The sequence below is a fragment of the Lethenteron reissneri genome, chromosome 27 (assembly GCF_015708825.2).
Source record: "Lethenteron reissneri isolate LAM-NWPU_2019-01 chromosome 27, ASM1570882v1, whole genome shotgun sequence".
Taxonomy (NCBI): domain Eukaryota; kingdom Metazoa; phylum Chordata; class Hyperoartia; order Petromyzontiformes; family Petromyzontidae; genus Lethenteron; species Lethenteron reissneri.
In genome coordinates this window covers 15,793,347-15,816,716 of record NC_083805.1, presented here as the reverse complement: position 1 = coordinate 15,816,716, position 23,370 = coordinate 15,793,347, and the positions used below count along the sequence as shown (strand labels likewise).

General features: G+C 49.4%; 1 protein-coding gene and 1 long non-coding RNA gene across 3 annotated transcripts in view; one reads left to right on the top strand and one right to left on the bottom strand.

Annotated features, from left to right (window-relative positions):
* Window positions 1–852: 852 nt before the first annotated feature.
* Window positions 853–23,370, bottom strand: part of WDR46 (WD repeat domain 46) — a 29,277-nt gene continuing 6,759 nt past the window's right edge. Inside the window, 10 exon segments of the mRNA XM_061561579.1 lie at window positions 853–4,695; window positions 5,266–5,379; window positions 9,276–9,371; window positions 15,701–15,795; window positions 16,557–16,701; window positions 17,377–17,530; window positions 17,967–18,066; window positions 19,229–19,364; window positions 20,280–20,430; window positions 22,075–22,179. Coding sequence (XP_061417563.1) covers window positions 4,588–4,695; window positions 5,266–5,379; window positions 9,276–9,371; window positions 15,701–15,795; window positions 16,557–16,701; window positions 17,377–17,530; window positions 17,967–18,066; window positions 19,229–19,364; window positions 20,280–20,430; window positions 22,075–22,179 — 1,204 coding nt within the window. The 3' untranslated portion in view covers window positions 853–4,587.
* Window positions 1,196–23,370, top strand: part of LOC133348647 (uncharacterized) — a 63,681-nt gene continuing 41,506 nt past the window's right edge. For both annotated transcript variants that reach the window (XR_009755817.1, XR_009755816.1), the window contains exons 1-2: window positions 1,196–1,330; window positions 5,302–5,405. This is a non-coding gene — a long non-coding RNA (uncharacterized LOC133348647). The remainder of the gene's footprint in view (window positions 1,331–5,301; window positions 5,406–23,370) is intronic.

The window sequence follows — 23,370 nt, the reverse complement described above, 5'->3', positions numbered from 1 at the left end:
ACCAGTAGTATTGAGTGTGTATGGATGAAGAGCGAGTGATGGGATGTGTGGATAGAGGGTGTGTGTGCGTATGATGCATTGCAGAGTGCGTATGATTGCTGGCCCATGAGCTTAGAGACAGATATTTCACTTGTCGTTACCACCTGGGGTCCCATAACTTTCACGGTTCCAATTTCTTTACGACCAATAACGGTGAATTGTGCCGTAGCAATTTGAAATGAGTGGGGTTACCCAATTACGCGCTCTTAATCAGCATGTCAACTCATTGAAACTAAAGTTTTGCGAGCTCACGTGGCTATCGATTCTTGCTCCGGCCCATGCGTGTGTGCATGACGGTCAGAATCAAAATCTTTATTGTATACCGGCAGGATCCGATGAGCTAGAGAGCTTTTCTTTCGCTCTCACAAATATCCAGTAGGGACGTGTCTGAACGTTACAACAAATAAAAAAAACACGATATGAGTTCAAAGTATAAGGGGCCGTCCATAAATGACGTCACGCACCTGGGGGGGGGGGGGGTCAGACATTTGTGATGTGTGACGAGGGGGGGGGGGGTTGAGAAATGTGACGTCACATCAAAATGCGCAACTTGAAATAAATATAGACAACACGTTCTACTTCATTAAATAGACTTTTTAATAAATGATTTCTCCTACAACATCAGAGTGCAGCGCCACATTAAAATACGCACTACAATGACAATAGTTAAAAGCGATTTAAAGCATGTTTTTTTTAGAGGGGGGACAGAGCTCTGTGACGTCATATTTGAGGGGGGGGGGTGTCTGACTTTTCGTGACGCCGTGTGACGATGGGGGAGGGGGGGGAATCAAAAATCGTCCAAAATCGCGTGACGTCATTTATGGACGGCCCCAAATGCGGATGGGCACACGCAACGGAAGTAGTCACACGCACGGAGCAGTAAACACGCCAACGCAGCGCCAACGCTGGCACGTGATTGGGACCGTTGGGCCAACGTTCCGTGTTTACTGGCTCGTCCCTTACCTGTTATTTGGCTAAATGTGGATGTTTGCCTTTGTTGTGGCAACGTATGTTTGGACTTGGAGATGACCAATACCAGCGGTGTCAAGATCGGCCTCTGTGGAGGAGGCTCGTGAAGGACGCTCCTGGACAGGTGGAGGCAGCCGCCCTCCAGCAACAGCGGAGGAGCGACGCTCACAACAACGAGCGGAGTGCTGGGCCAGTAAATCGCAGCAAGTTGACGCACTAGGGGCGTAGGCGGTGCATCTCTGCCAGTCGTCTCGGTCAACTCACAGCACCTGGGTCTGTACCGTGATCTCCTGCCAGCAGCAGCGAGCCTCTGACACTTCAGGTGATGGCCTCAAAGTGCACCTAGCCTGGCACAAGCGCTGTAGTGACGTCAACACCACGTCGGAGCGAAATGTGGCTGCTATTGTGCGTGGGATTTACGCGTGATGGAGTGTGCAATTACGTACTTGATGGAGTGTGCGACTGTGTTGGCATGTGTGAGCGATGGAGTACGTTTGCCAAAATGTAATGTAATACGTAATTGTGATGGTGTGTGTGTGTTAGTGTGCATGTCATATTGTTTCACCGTAATATCCGTGCCTGGCCACGCAAGTTAAATTCCCGCTCTTGACCAACACCAGTGACGAATATCTAAACAGCTCCTGTGCCTCGTCGAGATTGATTCAACCTTATTTTAATACCTGCTGCAATAAACATCAACACTGGGGAGACAAAGGCGGCCGGGCGTGGTGCTTGCCATCAACCACCTCGTATTGCCATTCCGGCCTTAACAGCACTTGCCCACCCAACACTCTCTTAAGGCCATACGGGGAGAGATACGGCATGTGTTTGTGTGATGGAAGGGTGTGTGCCGAATTGAATGTGCGCGCGTGTGATTTTGTGTGTGCGTGTAACGGCGCGTATGATGATGTGATGGATTGCGCACGTGTGCGCTAGCGACGGGGCGTAGGTGCTGGAATGTGTACGTGCTAGACGACTGTGTGCGCGAGACGAAATATATCTTAAACAGCGCTCGGTCCTCCCCGATGAGACCAAAGGAGGTGGGGGCTTTCCTTTGTTGTGGGTACGTCCGTACATGATCGAGTGCAAGCTGAAACGCCAGTGCAGTGCGCGCGCGATTGAGGGTGCACGTAGATTATTTTTGCACGCTTCCATGACTGTGCAATCGCCACTGCATGTTTGCAGAACGTGTGCAGCATTTGTGCCTGCCTATGGTTGCACGTTTTGTGTTTGGCAAGTGGTGTGCGTGTGGCAATGTTTATTAGGTGGTTGCTACCAACAAAATGCCGTGGCCTTTAAAGTTATACCGGGAATTCTTGGATTTGTAAATTGGTGGCAGAGTCTGCGCAAGGAGGAACCACAGAGAAGTGGGAAGTCAGTCGCTCGATGAGACGGCGCCAACAATTGCCAAAGCTCTCGGGTCCTCGATATATATTAAGGTGCTGTGGGCCAATTAACGAGTGTTTTATTTGTGGGAAGAACCAGGACCTGGAGAAAACCAACGCGTTCAAAGGGGGGAAACGCTATCCCAGAGGCGGAACAGGTGGGTCCACTGTTGCTTAACCTCATTCTCCTCGACGCCAACGGAAGTTTAGCAACATTTTTTTCGATCCACCAACCATCGCCTCCAGTGGGCGCACCGGTGGCTAGATGTGAACTACCTCGCCTGGTATGCAGGAGCTCGTGGGTTTGTTCCCGACCCGCTGTATATTTGGAGTTTGCATGTCTTGGTGGTCGCGTGGAATTTTCTCCGGGTCCTGCGGGTTTTCCTTCCACATGTAGACTCAACATGCGTTTAGAGTATTTTACTGTTATACATTTCCACGTAAGCCATTTCGTTGACCTATCATTTGTGGCCAGGTGGCTTCTGAAAAAAAGCTATATAACTAAGTGGGCCTTAGCTATCAAAATAAAAAGTTATAGTTCATGCATTGCAGACCATGTGCATAATAGTAACCACCACTGGTTGGCATCTGTAGGGATATTTCCAATGTTGTGATTAATGTGTATATATATTTTCATTTTAAGGCCACAGTGTTTACAAATGTGTTGAGTATTTGTAAATCTTGCTTGCTGCACCACTGCCAATCCAGCAGCATCACAAACTAGTTACTAACGTCACTTACGCACTTTTCCCGATAAAAGTGGCTTCACGTGGCATCGGATCACATCACTATTGTTCGCAGACTAGAATATGAAGTCGATCCAAAATATATACGAAATGGTCCTTAGAAGTCGAAAACTGATTCTTAGTATCCAGGCCTGTTGCGTATTAACATCGGTATTGAGACCCGGGCAGCTGTCTGCAGTGTAGAGCTGGGTGAAAACGTCTGTGTTTGGCTTAGCATGCGTGCCAGCAGCCACAGGGGCCTCAGACTTGCTGCACAGATATCAGTTATTGTTGAGCGGGAAAAAAGTTAAAACAATAACAAATTAAAGCCATGGGAAAAATACAAGACACGTGTAATTGTTATACTTGAAATTCACTGCACATGTATACGCATGTGTATTCACGTGTGTACAAAGACCCCCCGTATAGCCTAAACAGACTGTCCGGGCAAGTGCTGTGAACGAGCACAGATGAAGGCCGGCATGGCACACGAGGTGGTGGGTGGCCAAAAACCATGGCCGGCCGCCTTTCTCTCCCAAGTGGAGATCTTTAAAGTCGACCTAGGGTTGGCGGCTCAGGACCGGTTCAAATATTCACCAATGGTATCAGCCGTGAGCGGGACTAATTCGGGTCGTTGGGTTCATAGTGCAGTAAGCTACCTGCTACACTACCCGCTCCACGTGTGTACGCACGCGTAGACCACGGGACGCCAAACATGCACATATGGTGTGCACGCGCAGTGCAAGGGTGGTGTGCGTGTTAAGTGTGTGATGTTTTTGATACCGCGGCCACCTATACATCAGGGCGTCTCAGAGCACTTTGCATCACATCTCATCTCAATACATTTGAAAGGGCACTCCCAGTGACAGCCATCCCTGTGTGGCACAAGGCGCGATTATTGCCGTGTAATTTGTCAAGCGTCTTTGAGACATTTGCACACACACTGTGTAAGTGTAGGAGACAGGATACGATACCACGTATGTGCATGTGTTTGTGCTACAGTGGTTAGCACATTACCCTACGAACCCTGGCGACCCGTTTACAATTCCTAGCCACGGTCAACATCAGTGGCAAATGTCTGATTTGGTCCTAAGCCTCCCCGAGGTGGCATCAAACACGAGTACCTGCTGTGGTGTGTAAACATTAGCACCGAGTAGAAAAAAAAGCGGTGGGGGTGCGGGACTGGCCACACCACGCAACGACGGCCTGAGTCGGCACCCGCTAACAACATTTGCCACAACAGTTTGTAAAAGGTAAATGGTGTATTTTTTTTATTTGTCTTGGTTTTGCACATACACGTTTGTCTGTGTATGAGAGTGTATGCGAGTATATGCGTGGATATGTGCGTGGCTGTCTACATACAAGTGTATCTGCGTGTGATGCGGTGTATGTGCATGCGAGATTGTCTGCATATATACACGTGTGTATGCCTCTGTGTATTATATACGTGTGCGCGCGTGTGTGCGTGTTTATTTTTTGAATCTCTGCAGGGCCCCCCCCTTGGCCTCCGTCTCGTTGCTTTGTATCTTCTCTTTCTGTTTTTTCTGCTTTTCTTCCATAGAAGCCTTGATCGTCTCCTAAGGGGCAGCGTTCAAACAAAATTTTTAAATAAATAAGCAAAGGCTAGAGTTACAGTGTGTGAACGCAGCAACGCACACACGGCAATTATTTCCAAGGGAACACACGTTATCAGAGCCGCGAGGGTGAGTGTGATTGAGTGGGTTGGGTGAGTGAGTTGCTGAATGCGTGTGAGTGTCTAAGTGAGGGTTGCTGTCTGGAGGAGTGAGTGGCTGGGTGAGAGTGTGAGTGGCTCAGTGAAGTTGCGAGTGCGTCATTTTGTGAGTAGCTGGGTGACTGTGAGTGACTGGGTGAGGGAGTGAGTGGCTGGGCGAGGCTGTTAGTAGCTGGGTGAGTGAGTGGCTGGGTGAGAGTGAGTGACTGAGTGACTGAGTGACTGAGTGAGGGTGTGAGTGGCTGGGTGAGTGTGAGTGACTGAGTGACTGTGAGTGACTGTGAGTGACTGTGAGTGACTGGGTGAGGGAGTGAGTGGCTGAGCGAGGCTGTTAGTAGCTGGGTGAGTGGCTGGGTGAGAATGTGAGTTACTCGGTGAGGATGTGCGTGGCTGAGCGAGGCTGTGTGATCGTTACCCGTTTCTGTGTCCCCGCCACGATGCGTTTCCGAAGCTCGCGGTTGGCGGTGGAGCTGCGGCCCTTGGTGCGGAACCTCGGCTCAAACTTCTTGGGAGCTTTTGGGTCGAAACCCTGCACAGATAAGCACACGGGGCCAGGTGAGCACGCAACAACAACCGCCGTTCACCTACTAAGCTGGCGTTGACGTCACCGCGGCTCATGTGCTATGCTAGGTGCACTTTGAGGCCACGTGAAGGCCCGCTGGCAGGTCACAGAATAGACCCAGGTGCCATGGATTGACTGACTGAGACGACTAGCTGCCCGTTGCTCTGCTCATTGTTGGTGAGCACACAAAGACAAAGATCCCCTGTATAGCCTTGACAGACTGTTGGGGCAAGTGCTGTTAGCGAGTACCTTGAAGGCTCGCACAGCACACGAGGGGGTGGGTGGCCAGCACCACACCCGTCCGCCTGTCTCCCCAGTGGGTTTACACACCGCATCAGTAACTCATTTGAGGCCAAGTCGACCTAGGGTAAGCCCAGGCCCAGTTCAAACATTAGCAGATTGTTACTGGTAGGAACCTCCTGCTTCCACCAGCCCACTGGGGATTATTGTGTCCGTCCATCCGTCGTGCATCCAAAAATGGGAGGGGTGGGGCTGGGAGGGGTGGGGCTGGGTGGGGCTGGGTGGGGCTGGGTGGAGAGGGGCTGGGTGGGGAGGGGCTGGGTGGGGGGTGGGGCTGGGTGGGGAGGGGCTGGTCACCCCGTGGTGCCCTTATAAAACTCAACGTTTAATCTACTCACGCCGGCTTGTGCCCGCCCTCACGGTCGGGCATATTTGCGGAATACACCACGCCGCCGTTGACCCTGGCCATTGACCCGAGCAACCCAACGTTCCTACCAGTTCCCTCCGCAGGAATGTGTTATTGGTCATGAGTGGGAATTGAACTAGCGTCGCCGGGTTCGTAGCGTAGTGTGCCAATCACTACACGACCATTTACCACACAAAAACATACAACAAATATGTACACACAAGCAACTTACAAACACAGAAAAGACAAACATGTAACACTGATATACAATGCACACAAACACCCAATACGCACACAAACACACAGAACACACCTCCATGGAAACAAAAGCACACACAAATACACATACATAAAGCATACACAGCACATTCATACAGCACAAAGACAAAGATCCCCATTTGGGGCAAGTGCTGTAATCGAGCACTTATGAAAGCCGGCAAAGCAGACTAGAGGGTGGGTAACCAGCACCACATCTGGTGGTAATGTTTACACACCAACTAGATACTGATCTGAGGCTGAGTCGACCTAGGGGGGGGGCTAGGACCAGTTCAGATAATCATCACTGGTGTTGGCTGTGAGCGGGAATCAAACTTGGGTCGCCGGGTTCATAGCGCAGCACGCTAACCGCTACACTACCCACTACCGGTCCCCGCATCGCGCGCACACACAAAAGAAACACAGCAAATCTGCACGCAATGTTATAAACATAGAAATACAACCGACGGCCTTCACAGGGTATATTATCACGCCGCTGCAAATATTTATAGAGTTGAAGACATCAAGCCAAACGAAAAAAACACAACCATTCTTTTTAACCGATCAATAGACACTTATTTAACTCGCACATCCTGTTATAACTAGTCCTGTCAGCGAGCACCTATTCAAGACCGACAAGGGCATACAATGGGAAATTGTGACCAGGGCTGCTCTAAAACCACCTTTGTCTCCCCCATTGTTGACCACCTCCTCAATGCACTGGGCTTCTAATTTTAGGCTCGGTCAAACGAGCGGCAAATCAGGACCACACTTGACGAACCCTTCGCTCACGATGCGCACAGGCCACGGGTAGATTAGCACGCGTGTTGAGTCACGTGCGCGTACAGCCCTCGTGTCAATCCACTGCTGGATGAGTGCCTTCCCCATGAAGTGCTTGATCACAATACGCTGGTCAGCGTGGGATTGGTGGTGGTAGATGCGAGAGAACAGTCGAACCCCTCTTAATGACCACCCTCTGCTAACGACTAATCGCTTAACGACAGGTCTCCATAGAGCCTGATGTGGTCGCTTACAGACCATTCCCCTGTTAACAACGGGCGTATGTAGGGACATTAAATATTAATTAATGCATTAATTAACCATGTTTCTTTTAATATTATGTGTTTATAATGTTGTTAGTATTTTTATGTATTAATATACATTGCTTAAATATCACAAAGTAAAGTTTTTTGGGTGAAAAAGTGTAACTCTCAATGCTATCAGAACGAATTAAGCCTTTAGCGTGCATTTCCTAGACTCGCTTAACGACAAAATCACTTAACGACCGGTTTCGTGGAACCAATTATCGTCGTTGAGAGGGGTTCTACTGTACAACAACGGAGTTTGCTGTGCTGCCCTCCGCTGCCCAGCCCGTAGCCTCACAGAACATAACATTTGTTATGCATGGTGGTCACCCATCCCAGCACTACTCAAACCTGCATAGCAGCCGGGACCTTGATGATATCGAAGCGCGTTCCGAACGATTTTGTCACAAGCCGATATGCGCACCCAATTGCACATGTCAGACGTCACAGTGCACCACCGTGATGTTTGACGGGTAAGTTTAGTTCTCTACATGGCGTCGTCTCACAGTCGTTGAGAAATAACAGTCAAGCTTGGCACGTAGCAGCCAGGCGGTGAGTCGCTGCTACCATCGAACAAATTGCGTGTGATAATTGTTTTTTTACCCTTTTATCTGGCAACAAAACTGACACCTTTTTTTACAAGGAGTCATGTTTGCATTGACCACAATACCTGCGGTCGGAATGCAAACAAAAAACACAACTCTGATAATGTATGCACTGTCCTTGAAGTTGATTGGTCCACACCCGAGACAACTTTTCTTAGAGCCTAGTCTCACATGGTGTTGGACCAGATGACGCCAAAAGGCGCACAACTCCCCGAGCTCTCATACTCTGATGGTGCGTTGTCTTTGAGTTGTGCGCCTTTTGGCGTCATCTGGTCCAACACCATGTGAGACTAGGCTCTAAGAAAAGTTGTCTCGGGTGTGGACCAATCAATTTCAAGGACAGTGCATACATTATCAGAGTTGTGTTTTTTATTTGCATTCCGACCGCAGGTACTGTGGTCATTGCAAACATGACTCCTCGTAAAAAAGGTGTCAGTTTTGTTGCCAGATAAAAAGGTAAAAAACTAATGATCATACTTTTCTACTGGCAAATGAGGTTCCAATGGTGTAAATGCTTACCCCGAGCTCTCATACTCTGACGGTGCATTGTCTTTAAGTTGTGCGCATTTTGGCGTCATCTGGTCCAACACCATGTGAGACTAGGCTCTAAGAAAAGTTGTCTCGGGTGTGGACCAATCAATTTCAAGGACAGTGCATACATTATCAGAGTTGTGTTTTTTGTTTGCATTCCGACTGCAGGTATTGTGGTCTATGCAAAATGACTCCTTGTAAAAAGGTGTCAGTTTTGTTGCCAGATAGAAGGGTAAAAAACCAATTATCATATTTTGCTGCTGGCAAAAGAGGTTCCAACGGTGTAAATTTGTGTGCGATCCACCAACCCTTGCTGCCTTCACAGCGCTAGATTACAGGTCACGTGCGTAGCCACCACTGCGTGGCAGGAGGATCATGGAAATAAATTAGAAATGCACACAAAGTCCGATTATCCATGGACAATAAACATTTTTGATTGTCCATTGGCTTTAGGGCCTTTCGGACCAATGTACGTTCTATAATGTTTCCGTTTTGGCGCTGAACAAAAGGGGCCCCATTGTGAGCTATGGAGTGCTCTCACCGAAAACAGGCCAGAGAGTTTGCGTGCATAAACAAATTCTGTGGGACAACACTTGTTTAGAAGGCCTGTACAGACCCCGACGTTCAAAAACATAAACAAACGCATGAACACATCGTCATGTGTCGTGTTGTGGCATGTTGTCGTGTTGTCATGTGGCATGTTGTGGCATGTTGTTGTGTTGTGGCGTGTTGTGCACTCACCAGCCGCTGCACTCTTTCCGCGTACTTCGTTTCGAAGGAGGCCGTGTCCACCTTGCTCAGCATGGCCGGGTCCAGCGTGATGAGCTCCGGCTGAATCTGCACTCGGCATGCCAAACGCAAACCAATTAGCAAGGTTGGCTATGTACTGTGCGAACGAAGTTCAGCATACGTACATGCATGCATACAGGGGGAACGGCTGAATCTGCACTCGACTGAATCTGCACAGCACATACATTCACTGCACATACGTGGGGAATAGCTGAAGCTGCACACGGCAGACAAAACACAACCGATTTGCACGGTTGGCTATATACAGTGCGAAAAAAGTTCAACATACACACACATATATGGGGAGTAATGCTCGGGGGGACAGGCAAACATCGACATCCCCGTGTGGTGAGTGGAAGGACCGGAGACACCCGGTGGGGTCAGGGACAAGCCTGGAAAATCCCAGTGGCGAGGGGTAGAACTGGGAGAATCTCAGGGTGGTGAGGGGCAAGCCTTGGAGAATCTCAGGGTTGTGAGGGGTATGACTGGAGACACACGGTGTGGTGAGGGGTAAGTCTGGAGAATCTCAGAGTGGTGAGGGGTAAAGCAAAGCTAAGTATACGTAGTGGACGGTTGCATAAAACACCTGGGGTGGAATACTCCATTCTTTTGTTTTTTAAACAAAAGAATACGCCAAAGGTGCATGCCTGCAATTGCTTGTTCACACCACCGCTGGAGGAAGGGCGTCCACGAGTGAACTCTAAGAGGGTATTTGGTCTACTCTTCCACACTGACCAAACGTGTTGGAAGAGGTGGCGAGTACCCACACTTTACCCCACCGCGCACGTCCTGCAAATCGACTCGCTGCATTGTAGCCATCTACACCGTTGGGTGGACAAATGTGGGTGGGTTGACACTTGGGAGAGACAGATTGAAACGGTCTTGAGCAGAGGAGGAGAGGGAGGTCTTAGGCCAGGACTGGAAGGGGGACAGTTGGCAGTGTGAAGGGAAAACGGATGTTCAGTGCAGTCAGCCTCTGGCCCATTGGGACAGCTCACTCAGTCAAGCCACGTGCACATGCACACATGCCGCACGCATGTGCGCAGGCTTCTACCAATGCGCCTGTGCTTCTCTTTAAAATATAAATACAACGGCTCTCGAGTTACCAATAACAGCAAAAACGAAGTCACTTCCTACCACGTGTACACACAGACTCTCGGCGGTACAGCATGATAGATCATCGTCAGCCATGATCTATCCTACTGATAGATGAAGGTCTCTGCAAGCCGTTGCCCTCTCACATTGCGCAGGAGCTAGATGGACTGTTGCATTTCCTTCCAGTATCACAGATGCCTCATCACCACCATGTACGTAGGTATTCCCTTGCTCCCTACCCATTGCAACCTATTCTTCCTGCCACATTCTATTCAACAACCTCCAAGTTGCTTATCCTATCCTGCCATTAATATTCCATGGGGCGCCATGATAGCAAGATGTTAACTACCTTGCCTGGTATACATGAGGTCGTGGGTTCGATCCCAACCCTAACGCCCGTATATTTGGAGTTTGCATGGTCTCCCCAATCGTCATGTGGATTTTTATCCGGGTCCTTCGGTTTTTCCCTCCGCATTTAGAAACATGTGTTTAGAGTATTTGCCTACGATAAATTTCCACACAATAAGCCATTTCGTTGCGCTATCATTTGTGACCCGGTCACTTCTGAAAAATCAGCTCTATATATAAATGGGCCTGGTAAAATAAAAATAGTATGAGTAGTAGTGGTACTATTATCCCTGCCATGCGCTTATACTAACAGGATGAAATAATTGTGTCATAGTGTCTCTCCGTGAAAGCTTCGTGACGTTGCTCTAACAAGGCGAGAGCAGAACTCTTCCATAGCGAGCTCGCTGCATGCAGCAAACACGGTCGGGTGTCGGGTGGCCGCGTGGAGGGGATACGTGCCCAGCTTCGGCCGGAGCGGGGACTTCGCGCCAACGGAAAAGTACGCCGCCGATAAGGCGGGACGCAATCCCCCCCCCCCGCCCTTCAAATGGGCCGCCGGCGGGGGGGGGGGGCACAAGCGTGATAAGCGAAGGGGATCACGTAGTTGCGGTCAGCGCAGCTCTTACGACGCAGATAGAGCTAGCGCCTAGCCCGTCAAAACATCTCTGTTCGCAGAGAGTGCCTTCGAACGTTATCGCGACCTCACTCGGGCTTGCTGTGGAGCGATGGAACGTGGCTGTCGTCACCGCGTCGTGCAGTGAAATGTCAGCAGCAGTCACCGAAAATAGCTTCGTTAAGTTTGCAGCCCCTTGTCAAGCCACTGCTGGATGACGACCGGCGCTGCAGTGGCGAGTGTTAACTACCTCGCCTGGTATGCAAGAGGTCGTGGGTTTGATCTTGACCCAGATGCCTGTATATTTGGATTTTGCATTTCTCTCTCCCTGTGGTCACGTAGATTTTTTGCCGGGTCCTCCGGTTTTTCCCTCCACATTTAGAATCGACATCACGCGTTTAGAGTATTTGGCTGTTACTATACATTTCCACGTGATAAACCACTTAGTTGAGCTATTTCTTGTGGACCGGTCGCTTCTGAAAAATATCTACATAGCTCAGTGGGCCTTACCTGGTAAATTTTAGTTTTAAGTTTCGTGCCATGTTGGTCACGAATGAAGGTTGTTTGAACATTCTTCGCCACACTTGTTAGTGCAGGCTGGCGAAGGGGGTGATCCTGGGCCCGGCTTAAATATCACTCATCACTGATGTTAGCTGTGGCTGGGAAGTAAACTCACGTGGCCGGATTGACAGTGCACTGTGCTCACCACTGTGCCAGCACCTCACTGCTCGGGACCACAACAATAGTAATAATAATTGTATGTCATAGAAAACTTTCTACAAAAATGTGTTTAATGTATTGATAAATAGCATCGTCTTTCAGCCGACGTGCCTTTAAGAGAGGCGGTCCATTGCACAGGCGACACGGATGCAATTCGCTCTCTTTATGGAGTCATGCCCAGTTACAGACTGACATGGGATGTATAAAGTAACCTCAGAAAACCTAAGGGGGGCCCCTGAGTCGCAGTCATCATAATAAGAATAAGTGATTTTAACAAGGGTACACGTTCGTGCATAAAATACGTTTATATGTTTTCCAAAGTTCACAATCTCTAACTGCACAACTTAATAGGGCCTTCGCTTCCCCGGTAAGCAAGTTGACACAAAGCAACAAGTACCCATTTCATGGCAAGTCTACTGCGGGCTCGTCGCTGCCAGGGCTGGACACCAATTGAAAGTGTTGCGCAGGGCCGGGGAACTCGATTCTGGGTTGGTGGATTCATAGCCTGGCGGTGCTCGCATATCCCCACAAGCGCGCCAAAACAGCCACGTTCTTGCAAGTACATTACGGATTCTTCGGTGCGAGACGGAGATTAACTCAGAAGTTTCAGGGAAAACGTTGTCACCACCACACCTCTCCATCACTTCCTTTCCGCCCGTATCGCAATCGAGATTCAACCGAGTTCTGCTATCACGGTCTCAGGGTCACCATCTGGTGGCGACGGTGAGAATCTAGCGACCTCTGGACGCCACTCAAAGAGCCTGCGTGAGTAACTTTCCCTCCTCTATCCTGCGTACGAGTCCCACCCATCACAATCTTCACTCGCCGATTAAGTATATGGTACTTTCACCGCTACGTTCTATTCAAACATCCGAATTGCTTAAATGATCCTGGCGCAGAGTTGCTAGCATCCCATGCATTCAGAAGTTGTACGTCTCTTCTCTCGTTGCTTAGTCTCACTCTCTCCGCAGGGGTCACGCCTGCTTCACTCAGGCCCTAACGCTCAAGATGATCTCTGCTCTTCTGAGTGATTTGTGCGGTCCATTAAAAAATACTTGGCCTGCGAGTGCAATCCGCCTGTTGACCTCTCTTCACAATCTCCCTCCGCATGTTGGACAGAATCACTACCGAATCACAAAAACTTCTGTAGAACCCCTCCACATCCCTCTCTTCTCACTGACACCGCACCTCCAATTAGCCCCCACATCTCTGATTAGCACGGTTGGTTACGTACGGTGTGAAACATGTTCAACATACATACATATTATTATAATGCAGGTTTACCCAGGAAAGCATCATTGAGTCTCAATAGTCTCTTTAGGAGGGTCCTGCCAAATTTTCGCAATAGGGGGCAATGCTACTGGTGTGCGCGTGTGTGTCTCATCCCAATCCAGTCGTTTTCAGGTATTGGAATGTTTGGCCAATAGCATTTACATTGCACTTGTTTTCTTTAGCTATGGGAGGAAACTGGAGCGTGGAGGAAACCCATTGCAGAACAGGAGTAGAGAACACACACTCCACAAAGAAAGGCGCCAGAGTTGACAATCAAACTCAGGCCCTGCTTGCTGTGAGGCACAAGTGGTGTGCCACCCTGCTGCGAGAAAGCCATCCCTCATCACCGCCATCGACAAAGCTTTCGGAAAGTTCAACGTAAAGCTGCTGCTGCAGAGTCTGGCCCTGTTGACTCGGAGCAACGCGCCCATTGTGCCTGCCTCCCCCAATGCATGTCGCGCGCCGCGGACGAGCTGGAGAGCTCAACAAAAACACGCTGATAAAGTGAAACCAGCCACTCTAACGGGACACTGCGCTTCCTGCTCGCCGGCGGTTTTGTTGAAATCTCCGAGTCCCTTGAACAGGCGCGATTAGCGGACGGCCTCTGGAGCACATGCAGCGCCAACAATAATCCCGTCGAGCACGGCCCGCAAACGGGAACAACGCTATCGCATCCTTCCCGGAGAAATCATCGCGCTCCTCAGCACCACCAGTCTGCCAACGCGACACTTCCTCCATCACGAGGGGCGAGATTCGCTCACTGCCTGAGCAACCGTGTGGACAGAACCAGGCCCAGCTGGTCCACCACCTTTGTCTTCCCAGCGCTGATTTGGTGGCGCCACGGTGGTGAGATGTTAACTATCTCGCCTGGTATACAGGAGGTCGTGAGTTCGATCCCGACCCTGACGCCTGTATATTTGGAGTTTATATGTTATCACTGTGGTCGCGTTGATTTTTCTCTCCATACTGTATTTGGCTACTGCTATAAATTTCCACGTGATAAGCCACTTCGTTGAGCTATCATTTGTGACCAGGTCACTTGTGAAAAAAACACCTCTATATCTCAGTGGGCCTTACCTGGTAAAATAAAATCTAGTATGAGTAGTTTACTTTTATGTTCACTACCATATGTTCACTACCATCTGTGCAAGGTGCTTATTTAAGGATAAGTCAACCTCGGCGAGCTCTCTGTGCAAAACCGCCGTACCGCCGCTCCCCACGCAGTGTGCAGAGGTGTGTGTCGTCTGCGTTTTATACGCGTACATGTGTTTGTGCAGGTGTGTGTGTGTGCATATGTGTATGTACGTATACACACGCTTGTGTGTTTAGCCACCCGATGCTTACAACAATGAGCAAGAGCGCCGGGTGACAAAAACACGGCGAGTTGGCATGGTGGGGAATGCAGGTGATGCATCTGCTAGTGATATCGTTTAACACGCAACATCTGGATCTGCCCCGTGACCTTGTGCCAGCGAGGCTTTGTCCACTTCGCGTGGCTTTAAAGTGCACTAAACTTGGCCCAATTGCCATGAAGACATAGCCACCACCCCATTGGCTGTTGCACTTCTTCAGTGAAGGAATAGAAAAAGTACGCAAACTCTGTCCTGAAGCCCTCTCGTGGCAAGCAGACCTCGACATTGGAATTTAGCTCCTGTTGTGGGGCAGAGACACGGCCCAGCGGTAGCATGTTTGTCACTTGCAGCGGACCGCTCGATTATTACTGCGGGGGTATTAACCATAACAACACTGCAGGTGCTCTTCTTGGTTCTTTCGGTAAAGTCACGTAGAAGGGAAATAATAAAATAATAAAAATAAAACATAATAAAATAAAATTCTCACGTCTGAAAAACAGCGTCGCTATTTTTCAGACAGCTCTGTTCTTCACCGGAAGACGGCTGCTTGTGTTGTGGCCGAAACATCGTGAGAATTTTATTTTATGTTTCATTTTTATCATTTGATTATTTCCTTATACGTGACATTTTCCGAAAGAACCAAGAAGATGAATCCCTGCAGTCACGAAAGCTTTAAATAGAAAAAACTGCATGTGCTGTTTGCTTCGCAGTGGACATTAAAGATCCCGTGACAGTGTTCACAAGAGTAGTGTGCCGAAGTTGGGGTAAAATATCTTCCATGAGTTAATTAATTGAATTTCACACAGCGACAATCATTGACCCCGACTGGCAGACTAACCACCCCAGGTGACTCTTACACACAAGCCTCATCCTGGTCTTTTGAGTTCTCACCTGGTTGAAACAAAACACTATTCAACCTTGTTGTATGCAAGACTGCGTACCCTGTGCGTGTGTGCGTGTGTGCGTGTGTGCTTTACCTTCTCCAGCAAAGCCTTCACCTCCCACTCTTGCCTCTGTTTCTTGCTGCGCAGAGGATTGGCCTCCATCGCGTCGAAGTTGGGCTCACCCGCTCCTGCACGCCGCACGCAAACACAATTACCATCAGCGGGCACCCATTAAGGCCGGAGAGAAGTTACGGAGGCTGGCTTGACGGACACACGGCCAATCGCGTCTCCCGAGTGCGAATAATGATGAGGAAACACCACGCCGGGTAGTCATTTAAGGCTGAGATGACCTAGGGCAGCCACAGGCCACTGGCGATGTGCGTGGCCAGGTATAGCCCTTGAGCCCAGACCAGATATTGCTCTTGTCGGTACCACCAGAGGTGACGTAACTTTTGAAGATCCAATTTCTACGCGACTAATAATAGTGAATTTTGTGGGAACCATTTGAAATAAATGGGTCAACATATAATTCAGCCATATTAGCCAAATCAATCAATCTGTGCGACAAGAGTTTTGCTACCTTAAGTGGTGACGAATTAAGGTCTGGCCCATGGACTAGCACTGAACCTGACAGGTACGGGTTTACAATGCCGTGCACTAACCCACCTCTGATTAGTACGGTTGGCTACGTACGGTGTGAAAGAGGTTCAACATACGCACTTTACTCCAGCGATCCCCCATAGACATGCGTGTATGCACATACACGATACTTCAGAGGGGGCCGGTGAAGATGCTGTAGCATAGCACAACAATGTATGCACTGTAACCTAGGCCTAGGGCTACACCCCAAGCACCTGCTCAGTCATCGGAGGTCAGATTCATGAACCCGCCCCAACAACACCTTGTTACCATTAACTGAAGGTGACTCTGGATGACCAGGGAAACCTACCGGGCACCAGGAGGCTCGTGAAGCCATTCCCATGGCCGAGACCAAGTACGTCTTCGTAGGGGCAAAACTTGAGCGAGTGAGCGTGGTGAGGAGAGACGTGCGTCAGGTAGGGCCGGCCCACACCAAGGTGCGTGTCCTTGTAGACCTGCAAAGACAAAGATCCCCCGTACAGCCTGACACAGGCCAGTTGGGACAAGTGCTGCGAGCACCTATTTAGGCCGGCAATGCACACAACGAGGGGGGGGGGTGTGTGGCAGAGCACCGCTCCCGGCTGCCTTTGTCTCCCTAGTCCTGTTTTATACACTGCATCAAGTACTAATTCACAGGCTCAGTCAACCTATGGGTGGCCCAGGTCCAGTTCAGATGTTAGTCATTGATCTTTGCTATCTAACATTGGCTATTAGGTTTTGAGCACAGCACGCTAACCACTGCACCACCACTCAACCCAAATACAGCTGCTCAGACACAGACGCAAACAATTTAGGAGACGAAAGTGGACCGCACCAAGCGTCACTGACAGCACCAGTGTGCTGTCAACGGGTTCCTTCACAAAGCATCTAGTGCCCCCTTGTGATAAGATTGGTTCAGATCATTCACCACTCATGCAAGCCACTGCTCGTAATCCAACTGAGGCCTCCGGGTTAATAGCACAGTGCGTTAACTACAAAACCACCACTTCACGCACAAAGACAAAGATCCCCTGTCTAGCCTTAACAGACTGTTGGGGTTAAGTGCTATTAGTGAGCACTTATACCCATTGCACAAGCACACGTGCACACGGGCGGAGGGGGCGAGCGAACGGGAATGGACGCACGCGCACCTGTACAACGTTGCCGCAGGTGGCGGCCAGCAGTGAGCGGTGGCTGAAGTCCAGGTTGGAGGCGCCCGAGCTGAGGACGTACGAGTGCAGAGGCCTGAAAGTGCGCACGTCCCACACTCGCAGCTTGTGGTCCAGCCCCGACGTCGCCATGTACCTGGGAACGGCACAGGGAGGGGGATGGGTACCTTTTCTAAACTGAGCGATATATGTATGTTGATCTTCTTTCGCACTGTACGTAGCCAACCTTGCTAATCGGAGATGTGGGGAGTGGTGGTGCAGCGGTTAGCGTGCTGCGCTACGAACCCAGCAGGCAGAGTTCGATTCCCGCTCACGGCCACCAACACCCGTGACGATTATCTGAATTGGTCCTAGGCCTCCCCTAGGTCGACTCAGCCTCAAATGAGTACCTGGTGTGGTGTATAAATATCACCTCCGGGGAAACAAAGGCGGCCGGGTGTGGTACTGACCAGCCACCCCCTCATGTGCCATGCCAGCCTTCATAGGTGCTGCTCGCTAACAGCACTCGCCCCAACAGTTCGCTAAGGCTATTTTGGGGATCTTTGTGTTTGCGTGCGTGCGTGCATACGTACGTGCCGGTGCGTTCCACGGCGATGGAGCGCACGGCTCCACGGTGGCACATCATCTTGACGAGCGGCTCCTTCATCGTGGGGCTCCACATAGTCACGTAGCCTGCGACCACACCGGCAACAGCGCCGTCAGCACACGGGAGGCAGGGGGCCCCGTGGAGACACGGCACACGCCCCTCACGCGCCTCGCCCCAATGGAGGGGACTTGGCCAAACATCCCGATGTAGAAACGCAGAGCTTGGGCAACTGTTGGTGGCGACGGTGGTGGCTGCGTTTCCGCTCGAGTGTGCGATATGCCACGCCTCTGTATATTCTAAGGAAATCTGGGCAGCGTGTTCCAAGTTTGTAACCGTAATTTGAAAGCAATAAACGTCGTCAGAAGACATGTAAACATGTATGGCCCTCGTGCCATTCCACTGCTGGATGAGGACGTGTCCATGCCGTGCAGGTCATGGGGGTTATTTGACCAGACCTCACCACGCAGGTTGAAGGTGGTGAGTGAAGCTATTGGGAGCATAGGACAGTACAACAATGATTTTGTTGCACTATCCTCTGCTCTGCACCACTTAATGGTTTAAAAAAGAGGGAATGGTCTTGACCAATGCCAGAATAATGGAACGTTTAGAGCCATGCGCCTATTCGGTTTCTGGACCAGTGTTTTCCCGCTGCATTTGTTTAATAAGGCAAACTCCGGGCTGCTTTTTACTTCCATGGTACTTATCGGCAGTGTGCGGTGTCCTGGTCAGTGTGGTGTGGTGGTGAGCGTGCAGTGTGGTGCTAAGAGTGCGGTGTGGTGTTGAGCGTGTGGTGTGGTAGTGCCCATGTCGTGTGTGGTGAGGGTGAGTGCGGTGTGCTGGTGACCCCTTGTGGTGTGGTAGTGCCCGTGTAGTGTGTGGTGATCAAGTGGTGTGCTGGTGAGTGTGCGGTGTGGTGGTGAGCACGTGGTGTGCTGGTGAGCGTGGGAGGTATGCGGTGAGCGTACGGTGTGGTTTGTGAGCGTGTGGTTTGTGAGCGTGTGGTGTGGTTTGTGAGCGTGTGGTGTGGTTTGTGAGCGTGTGGTGTGGTTTGTGAGCGTGTGGTGAGGTTTGTGAGCGTGTGGTGTGGTTTGTGAGCGTGTGGTGTGGTTTGTGAGCGTGTGGTGTGGTTTGTGAGCGTGTGGTGTGGTTTGTGAGCGTGTGGTGTGGTTTGTGAGCGTGTGGTGTGGTTTGTGAGCGTGTGGTGAGGTTTGTGAGCGTGTGGTGAGGTTTGTGAGCGTGTGGCTGCACCATTGTGGTGACCCAGGTTCACGATGGCATTGGATGGGTTCGTGCACATGGCCTGAAGGCTGCCCCCTTTGGTGTTGATCGTCGAGATCTCCTTCCCGATGCTCACGTCCAGGTACTGTAAGTACCCCGTAGAGCTCTGCTCAACACACACCACACAACGAAATGACAAACATCCCAAGTTAAAATGGTAAAGTGCTGTTAGCAAGCACCAATGAAGGCCGACAAGGCATGCAAAGTCGCATGAATGGTAATTTTTAGTTTTTTATATGGTGCCCCATATACCAGGGCATCTCAGGGCACTCGCCATCACATCTCATCTGAATTTGAAAGAGCACCCCCTCAGTGGAAGCTTTCCATGTGGGCACAAGGTGACTGGCCTGCAAACGGGCATTCGTCTGCCAGTAGAGGGCGATTATTGCTGCTGTGTTGAGCGATTTGTGGCATAAACTTAAAATATGGACCTTTTTTATTACCTGCAAATTACTCCATTGGGATTATTATTATTCAATCAATATTGCGTTCAACAAGATACCCACACACCGTGCAAGGTCAAGTCTAGTTTATTTGCTTCAGGAAAGTGTCAAAGGCAAGAGCGGCCTGGGTCGGTGGGTTATTAAGCTTAGAGTGTCAAGCTACAACTTCGAGCGATCACGTCGAGAAGTACAACAGCTTTATCAGGGTCAGCCATTGCTTTGCGTGTCGGGCCACAGGCGTTTTCATAAAAGATCATATTCTTTAGTTGCATGCAAATGGGAGGTGGAACAGGTGACAATGCGTGGTGATGTTTGGGTGCTTGCGTGGATTAACGGTGGCTAGCATGGCCTCGCGTGATGTGATGTTGTATGGCTAGGCGTGGTTTGGTGTAATTTGTAACGTGATTAGTGTGGCGTGGCCTGGCATGGCATAGTGTGGTGGAATGCGGCATGGCATGGCCTAGCACGCCGTGCCTTGGGCATCATACAACTTGGCATGGTATGGATCGGCGTGGCATGCTGTGATTTGGCGCGATGTGGAGTGGCGTGGCACAGTGCGGCATGAGATGGCGTGCTACCGCGGTGGCCAGCAGGAAGTGGTAGGGCAGGAACTCCATGCGGGTGACGTTGTGGAAGCGCTTGAGGCAGTGCAGCTCGATGCCCTGCGAGTCGTACACGTACACCCAGTGCAGCTGAGCCACGGCGAACATCGACTCCGTGTGCAGCCACCTGCACTCCGACGCAGTCACAACAACAGCACGCTCATCACCCGGTGATCCGGAGCGAACGTAGGGAAGGTGCTGTTAGCGAGCACCTCTTAAGGAAAACAACAGCAGCACGATCATCACCCAGGTGCTGCTCGCAATAAACTATTAATGATGGTACAGGAAGGGAGTGGTGTGGCCAGCCCAAGGCCTCTTTATTTTCACAGTGGTGATGTTTACATGTTTGCGCCGGGTATTCATTTCAGACTGAGTTGACCTAGGGGAGGCCCGCGACTGCTGCTGATATAATTTGCGACTGATGTTTCCCCACTGCCGATGCTGCCCATCTGTTTTTTTTTCCAATCCGAAAAGGTGATTTCATTTCAATGTGTGAACGTATAGAGAGTATGGCAGACAACCCAGCATTCACCGGTGTGCATGTTAGATTTAGCTCTAAAATTAATGCGCGTTTAATAACGGCGACGGAGTTATATTTGATCCTGACATGCCACCATCACCACTCCTTTATTGGCACCTAAATCAAAACAATCGCTTGTTAATATGTACACCCAGTTCAGTGGCCTTTATGTGACCAGGAAAGAGCCCAGCGAGACAACAGGAAACTTTACACAAGTGACGCACATGAGCACAGGTGTGAGAGAAAGATGCAATCAAACTTGAGTGAGAATCAGTTTCTTTTATGGGTTAAGACTGGACAGGTATAATAATCTCAAATGAGAGCTGTCAACCCTTCACCACCTGACAAGAGCCACACAACTTGAGCTGCCATGTGGGCAAAATGTGACAATTGATTGAGTTTTTCATAAAAGAATGGTTCTGTTGAAAAATAGAACAAAAATATGTAAATTACACGCTTTTATTTAACTCACTCTGTCTGTTGTCGTATCCTCAAATCTTGTAACTCAATTTAAACCCACTTCCCAATGTTGTATCGACTGCAAACTTGGTATATGTCATACTGGTGACAACACTATATTCTATCATAAAAAAAAAATTACATGTTTCGGCTTGCGTCTAATTGTCCACGCTCAACTGACGTTGGCTGTAAATCACCACGGTGCCTTACGTTATGGCAAGCTTCGGGGCCACTTCCTGGAGTCGTGGAGTTCCGCCATTACTCGTACGGTACATTTCATTAAAGCGTGTTTTTAAAAGTATTTTTAAATATTACTTCTTTTTTTACCATTTAGTTTATTTTTCAACATAACCGGTTGCTGACAAATAAAATAAATTGGCACATTCCCACGTGACACTTTGTTTCATTGGCTCTGTCAGGTGGTGGAGGGTATAGCTGAAAATTGGCATGAAATCTTAACGGTGATGAAGTAAATATGAATGGTAGTGTAGTGGCCAGCGCGCTGTGATACCAACCTGGCAACCCGAGTTTAAATTCCGCTCAGGACCAATAAAAGTGGCGAATATCTGGTCCCTAGGTCAATTAGGTCTACTCAGCCTTAAATGTGTATCCAGTGCTGTGTGTAAAACATCACCACTGGGGAGACACAAGCAGCCGGGCGTGGTGTTGGCCACCCACTCTAATCGTGTGCTGTGCCGGCGGCCTTCATAGGTGCTCGCTAGCAGCACTTGCCCAACCAGTCTGTTGAAGGCTACAGGGGGGAACTTTGTTTGGGCGTGCGAGTGAACGTACTTGATGTCCTTGACCGTCTCCATGACGTTCATCTCGCACATCAGGGACTTGGTGACCCAGTCAAACGCAGCCACGTGGCCCCGTGTACCGCCCAGCAGCAGGTGCCTGGACAACAGCGCAACACAGTTACAATAAAGTACAATACGTTACAGTACAATACGTTACAGTACAATATATTACAATGCAATGTAATATAGTACAATACGTTACAATGCAATATAGAACAATACGTTACAATACAGCACAATACAATATCGTACAATACGTTATAATGTTGCAAATCAATACAATAGGTTATGATTTGATACATTACAATACAATGTTGCAATTCGGTAGATTGCAATACAATAGGTTGCATTTCCATGCAACACGTTAAAATTCGATACAAATCACAATACAATTTACCATGAAATAAGTGTTTTTACAACGTACAATTCAATGCAAAAGTTTACAATACAACATAATACATTACAAAACAACACAAGACATCACGATAAAATATGTTACAATACAGAATAAAATATTCTAAACCAGCAGTAACGAGCGGCTCACTATCAGAAGGTGGTGAGTTCAAAATATGGTTAGGAGTTGACTCAGCCCATCATCCCTCTGAGGTTAATAAAACTAATACCACTTTGTGTGGAAGTCAACAGTGGTTGTTCCATGGGGAAACTCACCCCCATCACAGGAATGTGGAATTTCCACCACAGGCTCAGGGCTATAAACAGGAGATGATCACTGCCTCAATGCTCTTTTGAGCAAGAAATGACTTGAAAATTTTAATACACTCAGTGACATGTTCAGCTGTTCAATCTAGATTCGAAGTTTTCGTGACTGCAGGGATCCATACTTTTTGGTATCCAAAGAGTATGTACAGCTGCTTTGTAAATCCACTGTTGAATAAGGGCCTCCCCACACTGTGCAAGTTGTGGGGGTTATTTAACCATACTTTACAAAGTGAGCCAGCGCGGGTTGGTGAAGGCGGGGATCATAGATGCGGGAGCGTAGGGGTAACAGCAGCGTGCTCACAACTTGACCTCCAAGGTCTGCGAATACAGTCTCATCACCGCCTTCGTCTGGTTTTAGGTCTTCTCCTCTCCCTGGTCACGGGCGTCTGGGTGCCACTCCAATGCCCGTCCCAATAACCTGCCCACCCCCTCCATTCTACACATGTCCGACTGATCACCACCTTTTAATCCCTATTACAATAACTGAAGTGCAATTATCTTTACACGGGGGTGCCTGCGAGTGAATGTTTATATTTACATTGTGTCATTCACGCAATTGCACATCACA